Below are 20342 nucleotides of genomic sequence, written 5' to 3' on the forward strand. Positions count from 1 at the left end.
GCAGGCTCTGCATAAGGCTTCTGGTGGAAGATAAGCACTACTTGTTTAGTTTTGGTTATGTGTAATGTATTTTGTTACATATACAGCTTGATTCTACTGTTACTCAGACTTTAATAGGAAGACAACATACAAACAATTTACTTTCTGAAAAGACTCAACCTAAAAGTGGTTTTCTAAACTTTTCAAATTTAAAACCAGCTGTGTTTCTCACATATCCCAGCCTACCTTTCTGACATGAGGAGAGAAGGAGAGGGAGAAGCAACTCCTAGACATACAAAATTATGTAAACTGGTTAATATGGATTAATTTCATAACAATATAATTCATTTTTCATTTTTCCTTAATAACTAAGACATCTTATTCTAACAGAGGGCTGTGAAAGTAGCAAGCATTCAGCATCAATTCTCATTGTTACAGCAATGTGCAACCATATTATCCACCTTGGAAAAATAATGGAATATGTCTCCACTTGTTGGTGTATCAGCAAGCTGCAAAGTAGTTCTGAGATCTGAGTTAAACCCTGAAGCAATGACTTTATTGAATGAATCAATCCACCACAGCCTTTTGACTCTTATGATCCCTGTATTTGCTGTTTAATGCCTTTGATTTACATCTGTTGTAGGTGAATGCTGTAAAATAGATCTACATCTATTTCAGTGTGTGAATGTCACAAATCACTGGTCACAAAGTTCTGTAAATTAGACTGCAATGTCTGAGATAAATTTAAATCTGGAATGTACCTATTATATGTGATCACTAAGCACAGAGGTATGTGCAACAGCATTAGCCTTGAACGCCGGATTTTTATGTTTCAGAGCTCTAATTTGCCATAATTCACTTCTGTTTTACCTCAGCAACTTTATGGACAAATGAAGTGAAATACATGCATGTTTTTAAATACTGTAAATATGTGTAAAGGATTTGGGACCCTCAAAAGAGGGCACCTTTCTGAAAGAGATTCTGCATTTCACAATCAAAGTGTTTAAATATTCTGCTTCTGATCATTATTTTTTTAAAAAAGTTAAATAACTGTTTTAACGCTGCTTCTCCATTAGTGACCATTTCTTTAAAGACGTTATAATAACTGCTAATAATTATTATCATTCAGATGCAGAGGAGATGTCCAATATCATACCCTGTACAATAGGGTATAAAGCTTCCTTTTTTAGTCTTTAGCTCAACTGTGTAATATCTTACAGTCCAAAGGCACAAAAAATGGATCTTAAAGGCTGCAGGCAAAGGACCAAAAATATGTCAGCCTGTGAAGTAAGGAGGAGCACCAGAGGAGCTTCTTATGCTTTATATGTGTTAAATTAGCCCATGCAACAGGTGCCCTGCAATAGTGGCATGGCTGTTCCTTGATGTTCTTAAAATTATGTCAATATTGGTTAGAAATGTCTCAGAAATGCCAGTTTTTCATAAAATTAAACTGTGTGGCCTTCCTGATATGCTCTTTTCTACAGAATTCAACATTTAATTTAATTTATAAATAAATGCGTAATTTATTATGAATTTATTATGAAAAATAGTGACCAAAAAAGCATAGATTTCTAAGCGTCAAGGCTGTAAGTACAATGTCTGAACTACATCAACCTGCCAAATGCATACTGGGGATTGTTTATTATCTGAGACATTTTTAAAATGGTTTTGATGTTCTTCTGTGGTCAGTCTGAATTCTTTCCCTCTCTCAAGAGCAGACTCAGAATAGAAATCTATTCTCTCAGGTATTTTGAAGCATATGTTAGACTTAGACTTAGACTCTAAGCTGTCCCACAGAAAAGTGTTGCTTTCTCTACAGCTAGCTAAAAGACAGAGCAGCCTTCCTAGCTAACTTAGGTATTGTACATTCTCCCTTAATAAACTGATATCTTATAAAATAACATGGAACAGCACAGTACTTCTATAGTACAGAAATATGACTCACTCCTCTTCTTCACAGTATACTAAAATTCCTCCGAAAGTCAGAAATCAACTTTCTACTGAATGAAAATAATACCCTACTCTTATGTATTTCTGCAGCTGAAAAGAACAAAACTGAAATAGGTGGAATTAATATTGAAAAGCAGGTAAAGTTTCTAACACAAATGAATGAAAAGAAATCAATTTGCAAATAAAAATAGCCTTTTATAAAAACTAGATATTAAAACTAAACTAAATTCAATATCAATATTGGTCTTATATGACAAAACAATATTTAATAATACAGCAACGAAAACATCTGGATAAAGGTTACTTTTTTAGCCCATATATTTACTAAAAATAATGAAGTAAGTCTTCTTCTTGTTTCTAAATTTCACCTGCAGTACTGGATCTTAAAATAGCTCACAGGAGAACTTATTAGCCTGTGAGGGATGCAAGGGAAGACTTGTACTTCTTGTTTCAGAATCAAGTTACTGCAGAACTGGTTGAGCTATTTTGGATAAAATTTAGAGAAGGGAGGTGGTAAAGATGAGGGCCTCACGCACAGAGGGACTCAACCGGTGCTCCTCTCCAAAGCTAAATGAATCCTGGATATGGCAGCAGTAGCCTCACATCAGAACACACCTCTAAACCAGGTCCAGTTTTTGCTGGCCTCTGAACAACCATCTAAAGTCACTTAGAGGAGGAAAAGCCACCTTCTCTTCTCCCTGTCAAAGCTGACCTAGAGGTAGCGGCTTCCTGTCCTGTTCAGTCGTAGTGGGTCTAAACATATGCCCCATTTGCTTGATTTCACAGCCACTGTGTAAATAATACTGAATAAATCTGTGTTCTGGTAGAGCTGCATGAGGAAAGAAGTTCCCCTTCAAAATGGTTTCATTTGGAAGAACCAGTTTTCATTTTCCTCACCAAAAACTAGTCTTGTCTTCTTTTTCCCTACTGGCAAATTCCAGTGGGACACAGAATAGAGAAGCAGATCCTGAACAAAACGCAGACTCTTCTCTCCCTTGTACATAGTTACAAGACAAATTACCATCATTTTCAACTGGAGCTACACACACAAGTGGATTTTGCGAGACTGCAGAGAACCACGCATTCACCCTCCCAAAAGCAGTTGCCTTTTGCATGTGTATACTGACAGTTTCTCCTAACCTGGGAAATATTCTGTAATAGCAGCATGGAAAACTAAAGGGTTCATGACGACTGAAAAACATCCTGGCCGTACTTTTATCAGAAGCACTACACAATGCATCCCCCTGCCCTGTTTTCCAAGGCCATACATGACACCTCTCACCATCCCTCTGGTGCAGGCCTGCAAGGCAGAAGGTTTCTTTGTACTTGCAGAGGCAAGACAGCATTTCTCCCCCCGAAATGGCCTGCTGCGCTGCTGTCATGCCATCATCTACAAGCGCTAGCACTGCAGATGTGTTTAGCAGACAAAGTTCTGGCAGAAGTAATCAACTACATTCAAGACACCCATTTTGAGAACTGTCATACTTGAGTCTGAATGAAAGATAAGGGCAAATTTATACACAGATTCAAACAATGCAGAAGTCAGATTTAAAACCACTGCCTGACATAAGTAAAAAATGAAATGAACTCCATTCTTCCCTAGGATAATAAACAATTTCCTATTATTGTTATTATCATTATTTGCATACTATTACCATTTCTTACTTGTAAGGTAAGGTGAGGCTACAAATTATGTATCAAAAATCACCTCAGAAATGAATTCCTTGAAAATGTGGACCTCTTAGTCATTGCTGTATAAAGATTTTTGTAACATCCAAAAATACTGCACTGATTAGTGCACAGTACCCCAAATCAATCTGTATGGTCATTCTTAACTAAGCAATTACTTACATTACTTGGTTATTTAACAATGCTAGAGAGAATAACAGCAATTGCCACAATCCACCAAATCTGGGAGGACATACCCCATATGCATACAGGTTCCCTCTGGATTAATGCTCATAAAGAGCTGCTGCAGCCTGTAGCCATGAGGAAACCGTGCGTGCATTTGGCCGACCAACGTCCCTTTGCTGGGTTCCCCAAAGGTGCCAAACCTGCACTAACCGTGCGGGGTTGCTCTGGAGCATGTTGACATACAACCCGATGAGTACATGTTCATCGGCCAGCCTGTCTGCAACATCGAGGCTGTACTGTAACCTGGAACGGGGTTGGGGGAGAGAGGGTGCAGTCCGGACAGACAGAGGGAAATAAACAGAGAAAGCAGGAGCAAGTAAGACTGTGAAATGGGATTTTAGGAGCGAACAATTCAGCGTTCTTAGAAAAAAAAGTACCAAGTGCAGAAATTATTTTGCTACTGTTGTAATTTATATATTAAATATTTTAATGGCTTAGGATGGTAGAATCCAACTCAATTACAAAGCCAGCCACTGATATCAATGAGATGCAAGATCAGGCCAGGGACCGGAGCTGTACAAAACCATGTAATTAAAAAAAAAAAAAGCAGATTGTGAGGTCAGCTATTTTTGCTTTAACATGTTATATATTGTGTATATACATTAAATATACATTCCTTTCATAGATGATTAACATACTGAAAGCATAATTTAGATTTCCTTGGAAGTGTCTGATCAAGACCTCACACATCCAGGTGTTCATAAATAAATTTAAACATGCCTTACTTAGCTCAGTTGATTAACTGGTTATCTAATTTTCTGAGGAAGAATGTTAACAGGATATATTAAAAGCAGGGCAAAAGAGGAAAAGTTTTTGATTTAGCTGTGTTAGTGCAAGTTATGAGCATACTCTCTCTTTAACTTACCCTTTGCCTTTCAAGAAAGCTGGAACAGCCCTAGCCAGCAGTTTGCTCTGCTCTACTTCAGTATCCTTGTAAGGAGAGCTAGTTAATAAGACAGGTAAACTTAGAAGAGGGTAAACAGAGTGATGTTGGAAATTCATTACAAAATAGAGTTTGGAGAAACTCATTCAAGAGACTAGGACTGAGTAAAAATAATTAAAAAAGAAAGCTTTACAAAAATTTTGGAAAACTTCAGAAAATGCAAAATCAGAAATTTGGGCTTTCTCTCCTTGTTCTCCAGAAGCAAACTATAAAGCCTTCCCTATAAAAAAAGACAAACAATTTGTGTTTCTCTACTGAATAGAAAGCTGAAGGCTTATGTAGTTTCCAGGAGGAGTCTGAGGTAAACAACATCCGAAACGCAGCTTTCAAGCTGGGGAAGCTGCATCATAACAGCTAAATTACTTTTCTCTGTATTGGCCACATGATAATTTCAATAATCTATGGAAATGTGCTTACTTATACCTGATGATAGGATACAACAATTTAATTTTGAGAAAGCACTGCTCTTCTGTTGATATAAAGAATACATTTTTCATCATATTCCATTTGTCAGACATTTTTTCGTGATTCTGTAATGTCACTTTCTTTTCCTAATTACAGCATTTAATGGATTGCAGTAACTGTGTATTTCTCACTGTTTTAATAATTTTTAAGATAACTGGTTAAAACCAGATTGTTAGTTTTTCTTTCATGCTACGGTGTTTTAGGTTTAAAATGACAACGCAAAACAAACAAACAAACAAAAATCTTCTCTTTAAATACATTCTTTCTTTTAAAAATTATTCACCTTTATTTTTCAGTCTGGCTGCTGATACTGCAAATAGCTTTGATCAAATGACCAGTGTGTGAGCACGCACGCACCTGTGCATCCAGATGTGTGTTGATGTGTGTGTGTGTGTATGGTCAGAGACTACACTGAGCTGTTTTCTCCAGAAATAATAATGACACTACCCAAATATGATACATGATAAATCTGAGCAGATATGTTTCTGATGGACTGAAGACCAAAAATTTTACTAGTAGGACAATTAAAGAATTTGCTAGAAGTAGGTGTGTGCCATTCCTCTCTCTCTGGTAGGTCCAGATCATTGGATAGGTTCTGAAGAGGTTGGAACTCAAAGAGTGTCCCAAGAATCCCAACCCTGTTGCTTTATACTCAACCTGGAAGGCAGCTGAATGAAATGCAATATTGCACAGCAAGAAAAAATGTTTGCTCCCCATTTCTATGTCCATTACCACACTATTTATATCTGTGTTGTACTTCTCTAGAAGCAATATACACACAGATAAACATGATCCATGCATGAAGGGTACATTTTTCACTGTGTTTCCTTCCCACTTACAGAAGGAAAAGGGGTACAGTGTGCCATATTAGCCAAAAATGCAGTGCTCAGTTCTTAAGTAAAGACAAAATCTCTATCAAAACTAAGACCTTGGGGCAGATTTTATGCTTAGCTTTCAGAAAAGGTAGTGTGATGGCACCCTACTAACTGTAAGCTCTCCTTCCCCAAGCTCCAGAAATAAATTAGGTAGGGTGGAGGGATAAGCATAACAATAATAAGATAATAACTTTTATTATGACTTGCCTCTATTTCCTTCTTAGTAGTTTAATTAAATTTAAATCTCTCAACCTTTTCTAAGCAGTAATACTTCCTGAGTTTTTTTTTTTTTTTTATGTTTGGGTCTCTCTTCTGGACTCTCTCATGCTGGCCAGCACACTTATTCCAGGGCTGAGCACTATGCTGGATCCAGGCAGGTGCCTTCTCAGCGTGATGTGGAGTAATGCCTTTTCACCTGGACACTCCAGAATCAGACTCAATCTAACAATTACATTGCTGACTTGAATTCATTTCTGGTTCACTTTAACTGCAAGGTCCTTTTATACAATATTTCTATCCAGTTACTCACTCTCATCTTTTTGTGCATATTTCCATTTGTAAGGTTTGCTTCCTTACCATAGCACTTTTCACTTGTCATTACTGAGTTTTCTCTAACTGATTCCAGATCATTTGGAGATCAACTATCAGCATTGTCATTTAGCTCATTTTTTAATTTGGAAACTACTGTCCAAGCACTTCTTCCCATAACTCTTTCAGCTTTGTATAATTTATAAATTGCATATATTCACTCTATTGCTCCATCTAGACCATTACTAGAAACGCAGGATACTGTCTGACTTAAAATAGATTTCAACAATCCTAGTTGATATATCCTTCCAGACTGGCTGTGAACTACCAAAAATTTAATTACTGATTTTCAACCACTTGTTCATTGACCTCATACTAATTTCCCCTAGCCCACATTTCCTTTGGGTACGTTTGAAAGTGCTATCTGGGACTCTATCAAAAGTCTTTTTAAGGTCAAGATATATCACATCTGCTGTTTCTTTTTTACCCACTGGACTAGTTATTCTGTCAATGAAAGAAATTAGGTTGGTATGACATAATTTGTCCTTGACAAATCCATGTTGGCTATTTCTCCTTGGCTTATTATCCTCCAGGTGCTTACTAATTGTATCATAATTTCAATATCTTTGGATAGCAAGGTTAGGCTGCAAGTTGTATAATCCCTCAGATCTTTGCTCCTGTTTCTGCCTTTAACCTTCCTTCCTTTTGAAGAATCTACATTTGTCTTTTCTGGTCTTCTGCAACCTCCTACACCTTCCATAAATACCCCAAATTATAGCTAATGATTCAGAGATTGCTTTAGCTAGTGTCCTCAATTTTTAGACCACAGTGAATTTCTCTGGGCTCTGCTGACTAGAGCATATCTTTTAAAGATACATGCCTGCTAAAACGAGCTGCCCAAGGATGATTTCCCATTCAAAATAAGAGATAAACCCACCAGTTCTGAGCTGATATCTACTAAGATGTAGACCTAGCAATACCAATGTAAATGTTGTACACTTTTTAGAGTCTGCCTCGCTACTGAAACAATCAGACATATAAACCTTTCCTTCAGCAGGCAGAATACTAGTCAGTAAAACAAGGAGGATTCTCAACTTGTTCTGAAAATAATATACAAAGACAACATACCATTCAAGTCTACCATACTCTTAAAAGATAGAAACACAGACAACAGCAGTAACCACCATGTTTTGCTCTAAATCTAGCTGCTGTCCAAAAATTTGGCCTAATCTCTCTCAGAGCCCTATGCTGACATAGAATATAAAAAATTTTTTTTAGATTTTATATGGAGGTCAAAAAAGGTACCATACTCTGACTCCGTATTAATTATGACTCTCTTTCTCACTGGTTTGGGGCATTTGATACTGCGGTGCATTCTTTCTATCTACCACAGAATTACAAGTAATTTCAAGTTCATCAGAATGCACTGTATGACTCCATTTATTCTAGTTTATTCCTTCTTAAGAAGAACTAAATTTATGAGCTGTGGAGGGAGCTTAGAAGAATGCAGGTAAAAACTGCTGTTTTATCTTATCCCATCATAAGCCCCATATTTAGACAGTTTAAAGGAGATGTATGAAGAGAGAGAAGGAGATTGTATCCACTACTACGGTAGCTTAAATGTAGTTTGACTGCAGCTGGAGAATGAAAGAATGCAAATAAGGAAAAGAATGTTAATTCAGCTGGGTGTAGTTTTCCCTCTTGACCAGACAACAGTTTCTACAATGCTCAATTTACTTGGTTTGATATAACATATCCAGTCCATCGTGTTGGGAAGCATATTATCTACTCTGTGGCAATATTCCCTTGTTCTGCTGCCCTCTAGGTAAACGCAAGAGATCGCAAAAACAAGTGAGACTAAAAACTGAATATTAGCTACTGTAAAAAAAATACAAGACTTGTGGTTTTAATCATATATAAATATATATAAACTGCCAGCATAACAAATGACAGTGATTTGGTATTAGGAAGATCACAGACTTTTTTGTCTCTTATTTTCTATATACATAAATACTTCAGAGTTGTTCCGGAGCTATACAGAGGGAAGTAAAGGAATCAGCTAGGCCTAACATAGCGTTCATATAAATTTGCACACTGTATACATTTAGAAGAAAGGTATTTGTAATTCCTATGGAAATCTACTAGCAGAAGATCTCTTATGGACATGGGGCTCAGACTAAGAAAAGTGAAGTGAGAAATTCTAAGGGGATTTTGATTTTGAAGTATCTTGAAAAGCATCTCAGGGAGAGATTACATCTGATCTCCTTTGAACTTTGGCATAATTGCACATCTACCCAAAATTGGTGCTTCAAATTCAGCTAAACTGCAAATAACTTGTAATGTCCAATTTCCTTTCAGCTGTTCCCCACAATTTGTCATCATTTCCACTAGTTACCAAAGACCTTTTCTTTGATAAGATTCTTTTTCTTCCCAGTTCATTTCCCTTTTCACTCATGAATCCAGAAATAAAGATGATATTTTGCTGAACTTATGGTACCATATTCATTTCCAGCAGCAGAATGACTTGCTGAGCTGAATTCAGCATTTCCTGCTGCATGGGGAAACTCTTTGTGAATGGTCACGTTCTTATGTGAACGCAACCATCTGAAATAAAAACCTGGAGCATGCTGCAAATGACTCCATGCCAATTTGCTTTTGTATAAACACTTTAATTGCATAAAATCTTTCTTTAAAGCTATCTGGAACCTCTGAACTAGATTACAGCACAAATTGTCTGCAGTGAAAAACAGCCAGCAGAGCTTTTAGTGTTGATTATGTTTAGTTAGACATTTTACTCTCGGACTGTACAATCTTTATCACAATATGAATCACGGAGCATTTAATACAAAATCAGCCAAACTGCAAACAGAGCTGTCAAAGTCTGTTTCTATGATGTACGATAGAATGAGCTTCCACTAATGAGGTCTGATTTTCCCAGGGCGATAATAATAGTAAAACTTAAATTAATGAATGAAGATTTTGTTATTAGCCTAATACAGATTGAAGAAGTTGGTATTTCGGAGAAAAGTACCTGGATCTCCGTACTGCCTTACTAAATTATAGTTAATGTTCAAGGACCAATCAAAAAAAAAAAAAAAAAAGAAAAAAGAAACGTTATTACACTCCACAGAAAAAAAATGGGGAGCTGTTCTCAGCCTACTGCACATCTTTTATGCAAAATGAAATAGTTGCTTCCTTTCGATCACTAAGATGAGAGAGGAGGCTGGGACAAGGGTGGGACAACAAAACCTCAAATTCTCTAGGTTAACGGGAAGCCGTCATCAGCTTCAGTAGGATTTACGCCTATTCTGTGGCCATTTTGAAAAGTAAAGCGGTCGCAGTTGCCGTAAGGCTGTTGGCAAGCGGAGCTGACTGCAGAATGGTAATCAGCAGCCGCAGGCACCGTGGAGAAAGGCGAGCTGGCAGGCTGCGAGACCTGGAACGGCTTCCAAAGCACCGCGCGAGGCTCCGTCGTACCTCTGCTAAGAATGGGCCAGTAAAGCCACACACTGAAGACGAAAACAGAAAGGTGTACTTTTTGGTTTTCAGGAAGAAATGCTTCCAACTTCCTCCAGATACACAATATTAACTGTAATCCTAAGTGAAAAGGTAAAATGAAAGGTTTGTGCTGTGCAAAGGCAAGAAAAGTTGGCAAAGCCCACAGCCAGCAGGAAGCCTAATCAAAAGATTAATTAAAGCCACAGCAACCCTCTAGCCTGCCAGAGCCTCCTTTAAGAATATGCTTAGTAATTTAGTGGAATTGCTAATGATTTAGTGCACGAGCTACAGAACTACAGCAATTAGTGGGTTAGTGCTCTCATACTGACCGTGAATTGTTGTGAAGCTGATTCACATACAGCTTTATAAGAGAATGCTCATCAGCCACAGGACTGGCTACATTTATACCCCCAAGCAACCTGAATGAGTCAAACAACGAAACCTTGTTAATACCCCCCAAAATACACACAGAGAGCAGCCTGTTCAAACTGCCTTCGGTACAATAAAGGCAATTTCTAATCACAGAGAAAGAATACAGATTTGAGGGTTTTTTTCAATTAAAAATCAATTTAAATTTGTAAGTGTTCAAAATAAAAAGGGGAACAACTTGTGATGCACTTAAAATACCACTAGGGTGATGAAACAAAAGTTAAAATAGCTTTTAATGTAGAATATTGTTTTACATATCAGGGTACTGTTAACTCTAAAAAAAGTCAGAACTGACCACAGCATTATGGAAACTTACTGGTCTATAAAAATGTTATGCTACATACATATAAGGAAGTCTGGCTACCTATAGTCCAAGTTTTTATTTAAGTCTCATGCCTCTAGGGGATTCACCATCAATCAGTCTTTGTTCTAGGAGAAAAGGAATTATAGTTGTCCAGGAATTATACACATTTAATCCTGACAGTTAACAGTACCCTAAATTGCTAAGGAACATAGAAGTAAAATAGCCAGGAATTTTTCATATATGGAACAAACAAGTAGCATGGTAGATAGTGCTGTAAACCTTACTGTAGGTGCCTAATCTAAATGGTAAAACAAACTTTCTTCTGAATGAGCACAGGGACTTCTTGGGGACAAACAGAAATAACAGCTATGTCCACATTGCTCTTAATGACCTGTCTTGGAGGCACTGCAGACAGGTTATTCTGACTTGCTCTGGCACATGGACTCCTGTATTCTACAACAGTAGAAAGAAATAAATGTGCCACTCTCACTATCTATACAGGCTGCGGATTTGGTTTTGGGAGCTGCTTTGGGGTTGGCCTTCAACAGGCATCGTAGACATACCCAGCAGCAAATTGCACTTTGATAACGAGAGTTAATTACCCCCAGTAACAAAGTTCATTAATCAAAGTAGTAGTAAACACTTCCACTCTTTAGAAGATATTGCAGTGTGGTACACTGTGGACTTGTTTCTGGTGTTAAAAATAGCCATGCATGCCCAGAGATTGTGTTTGATTATTTGGGAACACTGAAGCATGGACACATACAGCAAGAACCAAGCGATAAAATGCACTCGAGGAAGACACATTGCTCATCTTCCTCAATATAGCAAGAAGTTATTTTTCTGCCATTTTCTCATCTATGTGCACTGGTAAGATTACATAGATGGGGTGAAACAGCTAGCGAATGCTACACACGTATTTTGGCTGTGTGAGCCAAAATGTACATACCCAGCTGCAAGCACCTTTTCTTTGGGAAAAGGAAAACCTTTTCTTTGTTTCTGACCACCCTTATCTGTTTTGTTTCCTGAATGGTCACCATATTCCAAGACTATTCTTTCTCTCTTGTAGTCTTTAATGGAACTCTGGTTTAACAGGAGTAAGGAAGTCTTGCTTTCTTAAAAACCTCGATGAATGGAAAAATCCATTAGCTGAATGAATTTGCAGTGTCTGAGGTTATCTTATTTGCCAAGTAGCAATAGGAGTTGAAACTAAATCACTGGGCCAGAAAAGGGAAGAGTCAGCACCATGCCATTACAATTTTACTGCATTCGAGAAAACTGTAACATAGTCTTACAAGGAGCATACCAATACCTCTCAGGACAGCAAATAAGTACTTCTCAAAACTGGTCTGCAGGATGAATACATTTCACACGAAGACTTCAAAACTTATTATTACAGGATTTTTAGTTAGTGGTTGAAATGAATCTAGGACACTAGATTATGCTACAACATTCAAAACTGAATCTGAATCATTTCCCAGGTTAGGGATGGCTGTTCCTGGAGGTCCCACTCTAAGCCCTTCTTAGTGATTGCCACATTTATCTTCAGCATCAATGAACACATTTTCTCTGTTCTGTGCTCCACAGATCACATACCAGCTGCTATGGCCATATTTATTTAATCAGGAGGCACATATTGGAAATATAAATTTTACAGATTTAGACATGTAATATACGTTGAAGGGATTTTTTTCTTCTATATCCTCCAAATAGTTTCAGTGATATACATAATTCATTCCTACTTGTGACGTGACCTAAACTTTGGCTCATATTCTCCCAGGTGGCAAGCTACTGTTTCTGCTCACTAGGTGCATGCACAGGACACAAAGTAGTGCTATGCTGTGATGGCTGAGCTAGCTCAGGCACGGAAAATCACATGGCTGCATGACAAACTCTGCTGAGATATAGGGGTTCACTAATTTTGGCCAGTAAGTTACTAAGCCTGTATTACTTCTGGTGGGCAAGTGAGCCTGTTCAGAGCCTGCAGAGATATCTCTGCATGGTACTGCCATGCCTGATGTAGGCATTCCAAGTAAGCAACATTATGCAGGACCCAGTTTCTATTACTACAGCAATCCTACATCTGCAAAATGCCTTGTCATCAGTAGCCCATTTTCAGCCCCTGTCAGAGGGCACCTAGGTTGCACCTGAGCACATTTAGTATGACTTAGGGGTTCAAAGCAGAGCTGAAGCTCTATGCTCGGTGGTGGACTTTGGGGTATCCCAACTCCAACTCTCTATCGAGCAATCTGGAGCTGATATCTAGGTATTGGTCCAAAATGACCGAGGCATTTCTCTGCTCAGATTCTGTTAACTTTCTGTTACAGTTCTGAGGAAAAAGGGAACTTAAAATAGAAACCTCCACCTTCCTCATACAGTGGTTTAATATAAGTTAGGATAAGAACTCACCTTCGGTTTGCAAAAGGACTTCCTGAGGGAACAGAGTGGGAGAAAAGTGTATCGTTCATGCTGGTTACAGGTCGGGGTGGCCTAGAAGGAGGTAAAATATCCAATTGTATTGATTTTGTACCAAAAAACCCATCAGCAATAGTATTTACAGAGACCTAGATAATCTTATTGTTCACAGTGACTTACTACTGGCACCTTCTGCTTTAAATAGCAATAGTTCCAAATTAAAGATGTTGCATTTTTAACCAGAAGTCAACAAAAAGACACTGTTACTTAGGTCTGGAAGGAAATAATGTTTGTGTGCATTCTGAGGTGAATTTTAAGTAACTTGCTTGATCCTTTTTCTTATTTTGGAAAATAATTGCTATGCCGTTTTTTCTTTCCAGAGCCTGTAGCCTATAATGTAGTCACCGCTTTCAGCTAGCTAGGCTGAGCATGAGTAGTAGGCTAGCTGTGGCAGCAGGGAAATTTGCAGGGGTGACTGCCAGTGAACTACACAGCTTTTCATATGATCAACTACACTAAACTCCATGCTACCATATCCACACAGTGACCACAATGTACCTATACCCTAGAGTGTCCCATAAATTATGTGCAGTATGAAACTGGTTTAACTTTAAAGCTTTTCAACCGGTAGTTAACATCTCTAAAGCAAAATTTAAAATATGTAGCTAGTTAGAAAGGACATGTAAATAATGATGGCTTTATTAATATATTCTTTATTTCCTGCTCTTACTAAAAATGAAATGAGAAGCAATATTTTCATCTGCTTCCTTTTTATCTTTAAGTTTTAAAAAAAATTTTGTGCATAATCTGTTCTTCTGTATCCATCAAAGAGAAATTTTCTCTTCTAAATGGACTTCTTATGCAACATTGGGCAAAAAAAATACACATTTTGGAAAAAAACAGAAAAATACAATATTAGAATCATAGGGACTTCAACTGGATATAAACCGAACCTGAAACCATATATCTGTTCAGACTTTAGATTCCCTGGATTTCAAGTTGGTTATTATCCCCTTAAAGCTCTGTGAAAGAGCTATCTTGCTTTTTGAATTTGGCAAATGTACAAATCAAAATATAGTAGCCATCTCCAGAAAATTCACTAGGCTCTGATTTCGCAGGACAATCAGTCACCTGAACTCTATACAAGACATTGAGAAAGCCACGTTTCCATAGAAGTGAACTATGAGTGCATTATTTCCTTTCTTAATTTGTATCTGTTAGAAAAAAAACATGAATGTCTTCTTAGATAATTCCAAGGTGATTTCTCAGCATGAAAATAACCTACTGATTTTAACAGGTTTAAAATGGGGTATAGAAACATATAGGGTTTTGCATGTTGTTCCATTATAAGAAAATATACTTTTAGCCTAGCCCACCATCTGCAGAACCATACAATAAACTCCAGATATAGTTGGTCACCAATCTGAGAAATAGATGACTCAATGTACTTAGGGCCTAACAGAGAAGTGCATAATATTATTTTTCATGGACTGGCTCATCAAAACTAGGAGAAACTTGACTGAGGCCAGGAGGGGTGCCAGTAGAAATAGAAAGGTCCCTTTGGTATCAGTCTTGAAATACAGAGAAATTTGAAAGTAAACTTTAAAGGAATATTAAGAAATCGATCTTATTTAGTGAGCAGCTGGTATTTTGCTGACTGGGAATCATCAACTGGTAATTGACTTAGGAGCAATATTTCATACCAACTACATGCAACTACTATTTTACTGCTTTTTTATTTTCACAGTGTAACCACTGTCCAGTGAATATATTCAGTCTGATTCTGCATGGTCTGGGGTTTCTGAGAGAGAGGTCCAATGCTGGGCTGTGCAATCTTAGACCACAAGGGGAGAAGGGGGAGAGGCTGGTTCCTGAGCAGCAACCCCAGGATAAGGGGGCATGAAGGGTGCAGAGATGGGGGTCTGCCATCGCAGCAGTTCCTGGTGGGGGCTACACCAGCCCGAGCTCCAGTTTGGCTTGTACCCGATATACCTCTGTTGCCCGAGTTCACTGTGCCCACAAATCTCAGCAGATCATCACCTATTCACTTTAGGTTCATGTTTTCTCTAAGCTCTATAAAAGTTCATGTCTTCTCTAAGCTATAAAGACAGAAGGGAGAGCTTCCAACACCCAAGATAGCTCTTTCCTCTCACTACATCGCCATATTCAAATGCAATTATTTCTTTGGTTCTGGACTCTCATGAAAGTTAGTGATTTGTAATGATGAGATTATAGATTTTTTCCAAGCTTTTTTCCTCCAAGAAGTGTACTAAAGAAGAAAAATACTCACCAAGTATCTCTTTTGCAGCCAAAATGAAATAGAAAAGAGATCATTAATTAAATTGTCAATTTAAAATTTATGTGGTAAAAGTAGGGCACCAGACATACTTCATTCTTTTCATTCTTATAACCCTGATTCTGCAAAAAGCACAAGAGTGTCTATGCATAAAAGTCATTGATGCTGCTTACCCATGCAGTATTGCTCTTCTGTACAAATGCTTATAAACTCTAAGGCTTTCCTAATGTTTTGTGATTAGCATTTGTTTTTCAATTCTTATATCAAGAAAACTATTATTAAAACTAATCCGAGCTTTTCAAGGCAAATTTCTTAAAGCCTGGTGGTCACCATCACAATCCTCACTTAAACTTGAATATCAAATGGATATTCAAGTATAAAATCTGATATGCAACATGGAAAGACAAGAACAGCAGGCTTTAGAGTTAAAAAAAAGTCTTAGCAATTGACTATAAATCCATACCATTCAGAGTTATTTCTAAACTTCTGGAAGTGAGTGGTTAAGCTTTCTGGTGAAAATGAACTTATGATACCCAATCAGCTCTCCCCAAGGAGGCAGAAAACACTTAAAAACATACTTACTGAATACCCTGTGTAATAAATGCATGCTATATAGCATAGCACATACTTACACTAAAATAACAAATTAAATAACAGAAATTTTCCAAAGTGCTCCATGCTAGTCTAATCTCTTCACACTGATATCAAAAATTATGGAAATGAAGTCAGGCCAGTGCAGAACGCATTTAAAAATCCCCATATGACACTCCAATAATATCATTTGTCATCTCCATAGCTTGGTGTTTCTTTTTTGTTGGCAATCTTTTTTATAGAAAGGCAAAATGACACTTCAGAAGTTCCTCCATTAAATTAACCACACATTGATAATTATTTCTTACATCATTCCAAATGTGCTTTAGGTGTATTTCTTACTTAACTGAAAATTCTTTGTGGCACCTACAAAACAGAAAAATTGTGTTCTGTGTGTTATCACTCAAAGGTGGAAGAACAATGGAAACGAAAGGCGGTATAAAAGGCAGTGTTTGTCCTCATTTAAGGTCGAAACTACTGAAAAAAGAATACCATTTTGTTGCTAGAATTCTTCCATTAATGCATGTATAAAAACCTTTTTGCCTGAATTCTTGCCCAGAGCTGTTTCTCACCTCTTATCTTCCATTACATTTAAAATTAAAAATCACATCTGTAAGAAGGTATTCTCAGAGAGGTACTAGAGCATATCTTTCCCCTCAGTTAATTCATGGGAATTACACTGTAGATCACACTACCTCCACAACCTACTGGTTTGTCACTCATGTATCATTATACACAATATAGTTATATTGCTTTATATCTACCGATAAAGAGAAACTATATCATAAAACAAAATAGATGGCTACTCCTTTTCACATTCAATCACTCTAAATTATGTCTGTGTACTTAGGAAGAAGGGAAGGCGTTAATTTCTCAGCAAAGATTTGGAATAGGTCCTACTCAGTTATGGTATCTTCTCTTTACCATGCCTTGCCTTGCCTTACCAAAATGCATTTACTTCATTTGCTGTAGCCCAGTTCTTACTACCTGCTATCTGTCGCCACACACCAAAGCCTTAGTAAGCCTCCAGGCAACATGAAACAGAGGCTTCTGTTCCAGCTTCATGCTCCCCGTCTCTTTCCATTTCTCTTAAGGATGGCCAGAATCTGCCCTGTGTAATTATCATTGACTCACCAACAGAGCTAGGCTTTTATAGCATGCTCGGTAGCATGGCATTGCAAAAATCCATCTCGAAATGATATATTCCAAAGAACAATGTGCCCCATTACACTGCTATAAAGATCTGCACTGATTTTAACTATCAGTGTAACAAGGATTTGGAATTAAATCTCTGTCAGAGGCACCTCACATTTTAAAAGTAGAGCACTCTTTTCTGCCTTGGAAAAGTCCCATTATGCATATTCCACAAAAGGAAGACCATCAGCATGATTTATCCTTAAAATGTTAGGTAGGTTAGATGAATTCTCAATGTGTCACACAGTGCATGATGGCCCATGGGCACTTATCCTTAAAGGTGCCGCGTAAAAATGTTCAGTACTGACAAATGTAAATACATATAATAATTACTGATAGGAATAGATTCAGTATCCAGTAACTCAGATGTACCACATGCAAATACAATTATAATGGCTGTTGCCTGAAAGGCTTCATTCAGGGCCCTGAAGAAGATGGTTAAGAAAGATCTTTTCCTAAGAAATATAACAGCACAGTCTCAAGAGAAATACTTGGAAGTTAGTATTTTTGGAATAATTTCTCCAATTTTTTCAAACTTTTCTGAACTTTTTTCCTACTAATCTCTTGATTTTTCCTGAAATCTTTGGAAAATTTAACTTTTTTCTTTCCTTTTAAGGAACCAAGGAGCAAAGGTAACAAACTGATAGATAAGAAAATTTGAGCAACTGCTAGTACAGATGGTGGACACCCTTTGGAGAAAAAAATATCTGAAGTGATGATTTCCCCACCCTGCACAATTATGTTTCCTCTCTGTTTTGAGTCTTCCCCAAGATATCAAACGGTAAAGATGGACCTTTTCAAATTGTGTTGTAATTAAAGACATAAATCTTATGCAGAATCACATAGCTAGTCTTCAGGGCCAGGTGACATCCTGAAGTTTCACTCCAGTCAATGAAAACTGACCCTGATTTCAACAAAATTGGTTGAGCCTCACTTTCCTCTAGTGCCTCACTGTAAGACATGCATGAGCTACACTGAAGTTTAGAGACTCCAGATGACAGAAGGAATGTCCTAAGCATGAATACATCCCAAAGTGCTAAATATTGGAACTATATGAAATTGTAGGGATATTTCTTCTCCACTTCCTAGGAGAATGGGGATACACAAACATTGCATCCCAGTATTTGTGTAGGTGATATGAACACATTCCACTGACTTTCCAGTCACACAGAGTAACACTTTTATATCAAATACCTCTACCAGTGAATTTGCATTGAACTTGATCTGACTCAGCTGTCGTCCATTTTGTTCAGCATCATCTTATCTACACAAGGTGTAAGCAACACCTCAAACAAAGCTTACTTTCTCTACAGCACACAGATACTTACACAATATGAGCCAGGTTTAGAGGTTTTTCAGGCTGGTCAGGGAACATTGGGTGCAAAGGTTCACGGCTGGAAGCACAGCTTAAAGACTTGCTAAGTGCATTAGTTAGCTTCTTAGCAGGTGATTTCTGGGAGGAACAAGGAAGGTAGAGGTAATCCGGACAAGTAAGGTGCATACTGTTTCTACTAAAGGAAGCACAAAACAATAGGTAGCACTACTGCTTATATTCATGTAGTCTCATACTCCCCATTTCACTTCCCCACCAGTGCCCCAAGAGTCTAGTAAGCCACAGACCATGCAGACTGGCTGCAGATTACTCTTACCTTCAGCACCCCTTAAGATAAGCTCTGGGAGGTATATCTATATGGATAGATGCAATTTGCCACAGGTTCTTTGCAATGCTGTAACTTGGGTAATACTGAATAGTGAAGGACAGCACAGAGGTAATGTCTTCTGGACTGGAGCTGGTTTGTACCTCACTGACTTAGAGTGCAAGCTGAAGAAATTTATGCCTGTCCATATAGATACACTGCACGAGACACAGATTCCTTTCCAGCTATTGGCCAGATACAAGGCTGTTATATTCTTTCCTCCTCACTGGTATTTCCTTCCTCAGTGTCCTGTACTCATTAGCTGTTGATCCAGAGCTCCCTCTTGTCTCCCCTGGAAGCCTTGGCCTCTGCTATGCTGGGGAAAGCAACGGGGACAGGGGAATTTCAGACACAACGTGGCCTGAATTGCACTGGCGTGGCAACAGCAAGCAACAAGGATGCAAAAAGCATGCTTTTCAGCCTCGAATCTTCCAACAGTGCAAATCTAAAAGAAAATCACCATTTTTCCTTTTAAGTTTCATTTCTTTACAGTTGAATAGCTTACTAGAGATGCCACCTTCCCAGTCACAGGGTGATACTGCGACTACCCAGGGCTTGGAGATCTGGGATCTCTTCCTGGCCCTGCGAGAGATTCCCGGGGAATTGAACACACGTCTCTGTGTTTCAGTTTCTCCACCAGTAAAACAGAGGCTAATAATTCCTACGCTGTATCCTTCCCCAAAATACGGCTCAGTGGGCTGCAATGTTAAAATATTTTTAGAGCTTAATAGGAATGGTATTAGAGATGCACACACATCCCACAAAGTTATTACTGTAATCAAGATAAGAGTGAAATATTTCTATTACAGAATTCCAATCTAAGTACGTAAAACTCAGGCTTTCTCTCTTTTTCACTACAAACGCAATTTCACTCTGGGTACAGGTGAGCTGAATGCCACCGCGCACGTGAACACCTTCACCCTGCACGTGACGCTCCGCATCGAAGCTTCAAGGAGAACGCAACCTGTTGTGAGCAAGCGCTAATAACGCGACAGAAATGCAATTTCAAACCTGGGCGGAAACGTCTGCTTCCCTGCCTATAATTGCAGCTCCCTTGCTACGGCACGGCGTGACGCCACAGCGGTGAGCGCGGTAAGGGCGGCACAGCGGGCGCTGCTCCTTCGCAGGCCCCGCGGCGGGCCGGGGGGGCTCTGCTGAGAAACGCCCGCGCCGCGGCCGTCCGCCTCCGTCTGCTGACCCCGGAGGACGGGGTTGCGCCGGGGCCGCGGGGGCTGCGCCGTGCCTCGCGGCGTGCCGGAGGCGC

General features: G+C 38.5%; 1 protein-coding gene across 15 annotated transcripts in view; it reads right to left on the bottom strand.

Annotated features, from left to right (window-relative positions):
• DTNA (dystrobrevin alpha) overlaps positions 1-20342 on the bottom strand; it is a 176011-nt gene that overhangs the window by 29321 nt on the left and 126348 nt on the right. For 6 of the 15 annotated variants that reach the window (XR_014897192.1, XM_085316266.1, XM_085316267.1 and 3 more), the window contains 5 exons: positions 18710-18834; positions 13295-13375; positions 10482-10571; positions 4709-4786; positions 3994-4086 (listed from right to left, as the gene is read on the bottom strand). Coding sequence is in view for 14 of the 15 variants with exons in the window: in XM_085316266.1 (XP_085172392.1) it covers positions 3994-4086; positions 4709-4786; positions 10482-10571; positions 13295-13375; positions 18710-18834 (467 nt within the window). In the remaining variant the exon portion in view is untranslated. The remainder of the gene's footprint in view (positions 1-3993; positions 4087-4708; positions 4787-10481; positions 10572-13294; positions 13376-18709; positions 18835-20342) is intronic. The other 9 variants (XM_085316276.1, XM_085316278.1, XM_085316277.1 and 6 more) reach the window with 4 other exon arrangements.

This window comes from Rhea americana, unplaced genomic scaffold, assembly GCF_003343005.1.
Source record: "Rhea americana isolate MKP2758 unplaced genomic scaffold, rheAme1 scaffold_46, whole genome shotgun sequence".
NCBI classification, from domain to species: domain Eukaryota; kingdom Metazoa; phylum Chordata; class Aves; order Rheiformes; family Rheidae; genus Rhea; species Rhea americana.